Source organism: Harpegnathos saltator, unplaced genomic scaffold (genome assembly GCF_003227715.2).
Source record: "Harpegnathos saltator strain DR-91 unplaced genomic scaffold, Hsal_v8.6 scaffold14, whole genome shotgun sequence".
Taxonomy (NCBI): domain Eukaryota; kingdom Metazoa; phylum Arthropoda; class Insecta; order Hymenoptera; family Formicidae; genus Harpegnathos; species Harpegnathos saltator.
In genome coordinates, this window is record NW_020229917.1 from 297,546 (window position 1) to 307,490 (window position 9,945).

Here is a 9,945-nt window from a genome sequence, read left to right on the forward strand (position 1 = left end):
TGAGGGTTCATGGTCGGTGAATTTCTTCATTGTAATAGTTTCCGGTTTGAGTACCGCGTCTGAAACAGTTTTATGTCGACGTTTCGCTAACATTGCAGTTTGCATCTTCAAGGCTGAGATCCTGATATTGAATTTTCCTCTTTCGTGAGTGTGCTTAGGTATCCCTTTCCTTGTGTTGAAGAAAGAAGAGGAGAGAATAATTAATATCAAAGCTCTCAGCTCTTAAGATGCAAACTGCAACGTTTCTGAAACGTCGACATAAAGCTGTTCCAGGACGCAGTACTCATCTGGACGCTACTACAAGAAGAAATAGGACATGATGTTTCTTTTTTAATCTACACGAAATATCTTTGTAATAAATCATTGATATTCATTCAAAGATAAATTAAAAAATATAATAGTTTAAAAGATATTTCATACTCTGGCATAATTAATATAATAATATTAAATATTAAATATCTGGAATAATTTCACTTTTCATATATTCGATATTCGATTTTCGTATTTTTATATGTGGAAGAACTACATATTATTATTATAAATATTTTGCCTTTATATCATGAAATTTTCATCATTTGTATGTAGGTTTCAAACGACATATAATAAAAAAATTAATAATGCCGAAAGAAAAAGATATAACGATTTGAGTCGGTCTCAACAATGGCGTCGGCGACAAAATATTGATTGTGCAGTACATACTATTGATACAGGCGATACATATAATATTAGACATTGAGATTCCTCATGAAATGTCTAATGACAATATTCTTATTGAAGAGAATAGTAACAATTATTTGAATAATAATAATATATATATGTATGGAGATGTCGAAGAATGCAATCAAAGAATTGATTCTTATTCAAATTGTAGTTATTCAGAATCTGATATGGAATTGATTGCCGAATGCAATAATCAATGTTATAAAGATTTGAGTTTTAATGTACAGAAAGAACTTGCATTATACAAATTTCTTCGGACATGGAGTCTTGAGTATAATATTACTCATGTGGCTCTAACAAAATTGCTTCAAGGTCTCAAAATCAATGGATATAAAAAGCTTCCTTATAATGCGAGAACTTTATTGGGAACTCCGAGAACAACATCAATAATTAAGAATCATTCTGGTACTTTTTATTATCATGGATTGCAGACAGCATTGAAGAATCATTTACGATATAATAAACCTCTCCATGAACGTTGTGAAAATGAAATTAAAATCAACTTAAGCATTGACGGACTACCATTGGCAAAGAGTTCTAAATCGCAATTTTGGCCACTTTTAGGGCAAATTGTCCACGTTCATTATAGAGAAAAACCTTTTGTCATTGGAGTATTCCACGGATATTGTAACCGAAGAAACCGAATGAGATTATTCATCAATTTATTGAAGAATATAGTGAAATTCAAAATAAAGGATTCCAATATCGAGGAAAAAAATACAAAGTTTTAATAAATGCTATAATATGCGACGCCCCGGCAAAAGCATTCATGAAATGTATTAAAAGTCATACAGGATATTATGGATGCGATAAATGTGAAGAGGAAGGTGAATGGGGAACAATCGAATGTTATTCCTTAATAAAATGCTCCTTTACGCACAGATGCAAAATTTTTATTACGACATAATGAAGATCATCATGTGGATAATTCACCTTTTGAAAACATTGGATTGAAAATGGTAACACAGTTCCCATTAGATTATATGCATCTTGTTTGTCTCGGTGTCATGAAAAGACTTATAAATATGTGGATCCGAGGAATAAAGGGCATTAAACTGCGTGCTTCTCAAATTGATCAATTATCTATAGATTTAAAGCAGTTAATAACATACATACCTAGAGAATTTTCTAGGAAACCAAGAGGTTTAGATGAATTAGATCGCTGGAAAGCGACAGAATTTAGACTGTTTCTCTTATATACTAGTCTATCAATTTTATGGTCATATTTGCCAAATGATTATTTGAGACATTTTTATGTTCTACATTGTGCAATTTATATTCTTTGTAATCCTGCCGATTGCGAATACAATAACGAATATGCACATGAATTATTAGTACATTTTGTACAAACATTTAAAATGTTATATTCTGAGAACTACGTTACATACAATGTACATAACTTGGTTCACTTACATATTGATGTTAAGAATCATGGGTGTCTGGACATGTTCAGTGCTTTTCCATTCGAAAATTATTTTCAAGAAATGAAACGAATGCTACGAAAAAATGCACAACCGTTACAACAATTGCACAGATGATTAATGGAAAAATGTCAAACTGTAAGAAATATTGGGTATAAACCTGAAGAATATCCCATTCTTCAAAATGCCAAGAACGAAGAATTATTGTTTGGATGTACACAATCTCATAAAGAAATAATATTTGAAAAATTTACACTATCCTGCATCAAAGAAGCCGATTCTTATTGTTATATGAATAACAGAAATGTTCTCATGATTGAATATATTGGAAAAAAGAATGGAGAAACAGTAATATTTGGAAAAAAGTTAAAAAATTTCGATAATATATCTTCATATCCATGTGATTCGCGAAATTTGAAAATCTATGTCGGAAATGAATGGTCTGAAATTGGAATGTATCCAATAAGTCAAATAAGCGCAAAAGCAATGCGACTTCCTTACAAAGATACATTTTGTATAATTCCTATTCTACATACTAATGATTGAAGTGAGTTGTTATTTTTTATAAAAACAACTGTAATAATTTATAAATAAAACTAGTAATTTATAAATTGTATTATATCATACATAAATATATTATATTATACAAATAATATTGTTTAATCCAATTTGTAATTATGACAGATATTTATATAAATAATAAGTTTTATATATATAAATATTTTTTAACAATAAATTATGACAAGTTTGAACCATAATTTGGATGCTTTAGGATAGAAAATCATAATAATTATGAGTGAAATTATTTTCATTTATTCTCTTAAATACTTCATCATTACTTAATCAGTATTTATTGTTACAGATGTATTACGTCGTATTTTGGGACGAATACTGCCAAGTCGTTCCCGATTCTTGGGTAAACTTTAATGCAAAAACATTTACGTTTCCATTGTCTAAAAAAAATATTACCAATACAATAAAGAAGAAGATAAGTCCTGGAAATGATTGGAACATTAGTCATTTTCATAAAATTTTAGGACCTTACAATACATTTGATAAGGCTCGGGAAGCAGAAAAATCTTGTATTGATATATCCACTTCGGATGATATTCAATTTGCTTCTTTAAATGAACCAATCCAAACATTGCCTCTGAAACGTTTGATAACGAAAAAAAAATTTTATGACGATGAATCGAATAATTACGTGAATGATTGTAAGTTTCAAATTCTATTACAGCAAATTACAAAATATAATATGATAAAACGTAAAGTAGCAAATTGAAAATGAGTAACAAAACTAATTTACTAATATAATTATATACTATATATAAGTATATAATTATAAAGATAAGTATATAATTATAAAGATAAGTCGTAAATCGTTGAAAAAACTAATTTTCTATAAAATATAGGTAATATTTCCAAGAAATATAAATCAAATCAACATCCCCCATCAAATTATAAAATACACGAAGGGATTGGAGCTACATCTACAAATGTTGAACTTGAGAAAAATTCATTACATTTTAGATCAGTGAGTTCGGAATATAACGTGCAGAAGCGGGTGAGTACTATAAATATTAATGATTAATATATAGAGAAAAATAGCGCTAATTAGGACGTGCTTTTATTCAGACATCGATTAATTTTTAATAATTTATAATTGGAATAATCGTAACTATCAATACATAGCTGCAAAATAGACATTTCACACGCATTTCTATGTTGTTCAGTGAAACAAAATAGTAGTATTTGATAAAACCATTTATATATTTATTACAATACGTGAATAATTATTACTTAATTAATAGTATTTTATATTTTTATTTATTTATATGTAAATATAGATGAGAGTTGAATAAATTCGGACAAAAATCGTTATTTAATTTATAAATATATACATAAATATATATTTGTACACACACACGTATATGTTAGATTTACACACACATACAATTTGTATATTAATATATTTTGAATTCCAGGAGGAAGATAAAATTTTATCCGTCAAAAATAATCCATCTAATTGCAATGTCCCTTCACCTTTAAATGAACACCAATTTTCAATTCAAGTTTTTCATGAGGATGAGCAAGATGATGAAGAGATGACGGATGATACTAATTCTCGTGATTATGATCGGAACATCGATAATAAGGAAAATGAGATAATTGGTAATGACAAATTATATAGCGGTATACTTTTTGTCATGGCATATATTATATAAAGTTAGTTGAATAAGTAAATTCAATAATCTGTGAACCTATTTCTATTATTTTATTTAGCGATGAAGGCTCTCCCAATTACAGAAATGAATGTAGACGAGGATATACATGTAATTATAAGTAAGATACATTTTTCTTTCATATAGATGAATACTTTCTTTCATATAGATGAATACTAATTGATTGATCATACTAATGAATACTAAACAGTGAAAATAGTAAATCATTTCTAAAAATTTGTAAATTTTAGTAATGTATTGTTTTAGTATTGTCATCATATATAATATAGTTATTATTATATTTCCAAAATACTTTTATCGTATATTGTAGTGTACAAAGTTATTAATAACATTAAAAAATTAGTCTCTGAAGATGCTTACAGTAAAATATGAATGATGAAATATAAATAGTTCTTCTTGCAGGTTCTTTATATGAAAAAGTAGATACTTTACATCAAGACTTTCAACAATTCAAAACAGAGATAAAACACGAAGCAGCTAAAAATAACACAAAATTGAAAGAAATAGTTGCTATTTTAAGAGAAATTTCCAAAGAAATGAAGAAAATGAAGCAATAACTATGGATTTAATGCCTGAATTTCCAATGACATCCGTCGAGGAATACGTACAATTTAATGAAACATTGAAAAATGATGAAGCAATTCGTAAATGTTTTGTAAGTATATTTTGAATAATGTGCAATTCAATCAGTGATTCATTGACTGATATGAAGAAAGTATTTATATTCATATGTGTGTGTGATATATATATATATATATATCATATATATATATATATATATATATCACACACACATATGAATATAAATACTTTCTTCATATCAGTCAATGAATCACTGATTGAATTGCACATTATATATATATATATATATATGTGTGTGTGTGTGTGTCTGTGTGTGTATGTGTGTGTGTGTGTGTGTATACAGAGTATTTGTTAACTAAAGGATCATATTCAATGGAGGCATAGAGCTGATTAAGATAAACAAAAGTCAAATATCTTTTTGCAAAAATCATAAAAATTACTGAGTAATGCATGAATAAAAATCGTGCATCGCAGCGGTAGTAAGAGGTGCGTTTGGTCGCTGAAGCTCGCATATCGAATCAAGTCGTCTAGCAATAGTTATCGGCGCGCGGCAAGAAGAAGAAAGGATTATTTCTGCACATTTTCCCTTCTGCTTGTCACATGCCGGTAAGTATCGTTAGATGATTTAACTCGATCTGCGAGCTGCAGAGACCGAACCTGAGTTCTACAACCAATTTTTGTTCATGCATAAATCGGCTATTTTTATCATTTTTACTACATGATATTTGACTTTCTTGTTTATCTTAATCAGTTCTATGCCTCCATTGAATATGATCCCTAAACAAACACTCTATATATTCATACATATGTGTATGTGTACAAATACTTTCTTCGTATCCATCAATATATAATTTTATGCCCAATCGAAAACATTGTCGCATATGTGAAAGTAGTTTGGTAGCAGGATTTCATATATCTTGCATCAAATTTATTGTTTACTTGCGATCTACTGTTGATGATATTAGATTGCACTCGAAATCTGCTCACATAGATTTGGCCATATGTATATAGTAATATCGAAATACGAATAATAATAAATAATAAAAGAAAAAAAGTCACGTATACGAACATTAACGTCTATATTAACATTATTCTTTGCAGGAAAAGAAAATAAAGTGTATTGGTGGTGACTCTACACAAAAAATGATCTCCAATATACTCACATATTGCATAACATTTGACACACACAAGTTGACTTGGACTGGTGCAAAAAATACTATCGCAATCGAAAATACAACTTTTGCAAACATTATAGTTAGTACGTATATTTTAACAATTACAAATAAACTATATATATATATGTCTCTTAATTTTTCCAAATGTTAAATTCTCTTTTATATCATTTTCAAATATAGATACAAAAAATACTTTTAAACATTAGTGATATGTAAGGACTATAACTTGTCATAATGTTTAGAGTACTATTATTTTTGTTTATATAAATAGATATGAATTTTTCCAACCAGATATATCTACTAGTACTAAAAAATATAAATACTATCCACAGGTACTGTCAATCGTACAAAAGGAAATGGACCTGACTGTACCATTGCATTGATTGTCAAGCATGTAAAAAACTGGCTGCAACATGCAGGTGATAAAATGAGATATCGAAACAAAAAAGTGCAACAATAAATTACTCTGTAATTAGTATACAGAGTGTCCGATAATTCCGCTAAAAACCGCGATATAAAAATAGATTAAGTGAAACTGAAAAAACAATTCCTCTATGATTTTGCGAAGAACCACGTAAAATTGTGTTATTAATTAAAGAAATTAGCTAATGATCAATTAATTAATAATTCTATATTTTATGTGGTTCTTCGCAAAATGATATAGGAATTTTTTCTTCAGTTTCACCTAATCTACCTGTACATCGTGTTTCTAAAGCGAGTTACCGCACAGCCTGTATACTTAATAATAAGAAATTAATTAATTATATCTTGCATAGGCGTTGCCAGGAGGAGGCAGAGGAAGACCACGGTCCCCTAAACGTAGAAAAAAATTTATTTTTTTATACGAAGGCGCTGCAGTTTTTTTTTATTTTTTACCGGCAATAAAGTGATAAAATTTATATAATTTTTTTGCATTGAATGCTTAAATTGAAAGAGGTGGCTTGTGTATGGTCTGCCTGAAAAAAAAATTCTGGCTACGCCCATATCTTAACAAGCAAGTAACGTTTTAACGCAAACAATGTTGTTACGTTATATAATTTATATGAAAACATATTTTATTATAAAACAGTCAAATATAAAGTGTAATAATTATAATATTTAATATATAATTAATAATTATATATTAATAATTAATATATAATTTAATATAATTTTTATATAATAATTATAAATATAATAATTATATATATTTATAAATAAAAAAATATATACACAATATATATATGTATGTGTGTGTGTGTTGTAATGTTAATATAATCGTCAATAAATATAATATTAACGCAATACTATTATTTGTTATTCATTTCTCAATATTTATGTTTTTTAAAATATATTGAAGACTTCTAAAAGATATTTGTTAGACATCTTTGAGATATGTGTAAAAGAAATCTTTTAGATGTCTTTTACATTTCTGCAAGATGTTTTTTAAGACATCTTTTAGATATTTAGAAGATATATAAAAGAAATCTTATTAGAGATCTTTTAATACTCTATAAGATGTCTTTTTACATTTCTGCAAGATGTCTTTGAAGAAGACTTCTTCAGGATTACTTAAGGATATCTTCAAGACATCTTTAGATATCTAAAAGATATCTCAAAATGTTGCGTAAGACATCTTTTAGATCCCTAAAAGAAATCTTTTGGGGAAAAAAGTAAGATATCTCAAGACATGGCGAGATATCTTTTAGAAATCTAAAAGACATCTTTTTGGCTATTTGGGTTGCGTTATAATTTTTATAACGATATAATTTTTACTTTTAACAGTTTATGTACATATATTATAAAAACTTATGTTATGTACATAATATACAGGGTGCACGATTTATCTGAAAACATTGAAATATCTCGAGAACTATGCATTGGATAAAAAAAAGTGGTTAATGAAAGTTGTTAGTCTCGAAGGGGGACATCCAATGATACCAAACTCGACCACCCACCCCACCCCCTGGGGGTGGGGGTTGGGGGCAACTTTGAAATCTTAAATAGAAATCCCCATTTTTTATTGCAGATACGGATTCTACGCCACAAAATACGTAAATTTTGTCCGAAACTTTTTTTTTTATTCGTGATAGATGGCGCTGTAATCGCAAAAAATTATATTTTCCGCAATTCTCCAGAAATGATCATTGGATTGAGAAATAAAAAATACCTGTTCAATATTTTTAAAGAACATAATAAAAGTTATTCCCCCCCATCCTCTCGGGGTAGGGTGGGTGATAACGTTCAAATCTCAAATGGGGATTCACATTTTTCATTGCAGAATTAGATTGTACGTGAAATTTTTATTGAAACAATTTTTTTCATTCGTGATAGATAGCGTGGAATTTTTCCGAGAAACTACTTTTAGCGTTACACAAGAACAACGGCGAGGACGTAGTAGTTTTATGTTCCTTTCGGGTGCTTTTTTAATGTGAGTCCCCTTGCCTCTCACAGATCGGGGTGTTTTTTTAATGTGAGTCCCCTTGCCTCTCATTGTTCAATTAATTAGAGTAAGTGTTCGAAATTTTTACCTTCAACTTCAATACACTTATTGATCCTTTTTTCAAATGACTGTACACAGGATAGAAGCATATATGCGGGAGTTTCAGCGCAAGCGTTTCTTATGCGTTCTACCATGTTTTCACGAGTTGTTGGCACTTGTTGATAAACCTTATCTTTTAGGTAACTCCACAGAAAGAAATCCGGCGTTCTTTAAAATGTTCTTTAAAAATGTTCTTTATGTATGTTCTTTAAAAATATTGAACAACTCTATGTTCTTTCAAAATATTGAACAGGTATTTTTTATTTCTCAATCCAAAGATCATTTCTGGAGAATTGCGGAAAATATAATTTTTTGCGATTACAGCGCCATCTATCACGAATCGGAAAAAATGTTTCGGGCAAAATTTACGTATTTTGTGGCGTAGAACCCGTATCTGCAATAAAAATGGGGGTTTCCATTTAAGATTTCAAAGTTGCCCCCAACCCCCAGCCCCAAGGGGTGGGGTGGGAGGTCGAGTTTGGTATCATTAGATGGCTCCCTTCGAGACTAACAACTTTCATTAACCACTCTTTTTTATCCAATGCATAGTTCTCGAGATATTTCAATGTCTTCAGATAAATCGTGCACCCTGTATATCTTAAAAAAGAAAATAATTTGAATTTCAGATTTCTAGAAATATTAAGTATACAATAATCATATATATATATATATATATATATATATATACAGGGTGTTATAAAAGTCTCGGGAGAGCAGAATAACTCGAAAAATATGAATTCTAGAAAAAATGCGAAGTACTGGGTTTTTATGATTTTTTCCTGGCTATCTGACGGTGACATTGGATTTGACCTTGACGATGACCTTGAAGGTCATTTCAAGGTCAGGTCAATTTTTTTAAATGGGACTCCATACTTTTGACCTCATAAATGAAAAGAGCGGAGAATTTTACGCTCGGATATGACCTTAAACACTGCCAAATTTGACCTCTGAAGGTCACATGAAGGTCTAAGCTTGTTTTAGACTGAAAACGCGAATATCTTCGAAAATGCACCTGCTAGAGAGCAATGTTACGCATAAGAATAAGAATGTAGAGGTCAACGAGGGAACCGAATCCGACGTCGGATTTTGCAAATTCAAGATGGCCGATTCAAGATAGCGACCGATATTTAAGAATAACAAAAATTGGATCTCGTTTAAGGAGTTTTCGAAGTCGTTTCTGAAATCGAATCCGACGATGGATTTTACAAATTCAAGATGACCGATCCAGAATGGCGCCCGATATTGAGGAATTACCAATAATCGGAGTGTGACCTCGTACGTAA

At 29.6% G+C, this 9,945-nt stretch overlaps 2 protein-coding genes across 4 annotated transcripts; both read left to right on the forward strand.

Moving 5' to 3' along the window:
* The first annotated feature begins 2,507 nt into the window (after window positions 1–2,507).
* Window positions 2,508–4,941, forward strand: LOC112590727 (uncharacterized). The gene is made up of 6 exons (XM_025308142.1): window positions 2,508–2,688; window positions 3,004–3,355; window positions 3,554–3,705; window positions 4,127–4,313; window positions 4,425–4,484; window positions 4,787–4,941. The coding sequence occupies exons 1-6, from the start codon at window positions 2,680–2,682 to the stop codon at window positions 4,939–4,941; spliced, it is 915 nt and encodes a 304-aa protein (XP_025163927.1). The 5' UTR covers window positions 2,508–2,679.
* LOC112590742 (uncharacterized) lies at window positions 4,916–7,109 on the forward strand. 3 transcript variants are annotated; one of them, XM_025308159.1, is made up of 3 exons: window positions 4,916–5,039; window positions 6,068–6,224; window positions 6,474–7,109. In XM_025308159.1, exons 1-3 carry the CDS (start codon window positions 4,944–4,946, stop codon window positions 6,599–6,601), a joined length of 381 nt encoding a protein of 126 aa, XP_025163944.1. In that variant the 5' UTR covers window positions 4,916–4,943; the 3' UTR covers window positions 6,602–7,109. The 3 variants fall into 3 exon arrangements, with proteins under 3 accessions (XP_025163944.1, XP_025163946.1, XP_025163945.1); XM_025308161.1 differs by having other exon boundaries at window positions 6,068–6,220; XM_025308160.1 differs by having other exon boundaries at window positions 4,916–5,028.
* Window positions 7,110–9,945: the final 2,836 nt, after the last annotated feature.

Bases quoted from the DNA above. Each gene is read 5' to 3' on its own strand.
- LOC112590742 (XM_025308159.1), top strand. From the start codon at position 4,944: ATGGATTTAATGCCTGAATTTCCAATGACATCCGTCGAGGAATACGTA. The intron at 5,040-6,067 runs GTAAGTATATTT...TATTCTTTGCAG, and splicing joins AAGCAATTCGTAAATGTTTT to GAAAAGAAAATAAAGTGTAT. The intron at 6,225-6,473 runs GTACGTATATTT...TACTATCCACAG, and splicing joins TTTTGCAAACATTATAGTTA to GTACTGTCAATCGTACAAAA.
- LOC112590727 (XM_025308142.1), top strand. The intron at 4,314-4,424 runs GTAATGACAAAT...TATTTTATTTAG, and splicing joins TAAGGAAAATGAGATAATTG to CGATGAAGGCTCTCCCAATT. The intron at 4,485-4,786 runs GTAAGATACATT...TTCTTCTTGCAG, and splicing joins GGATATACATGTAATTATAA to GTTCTTTATATGAAAAAGTA.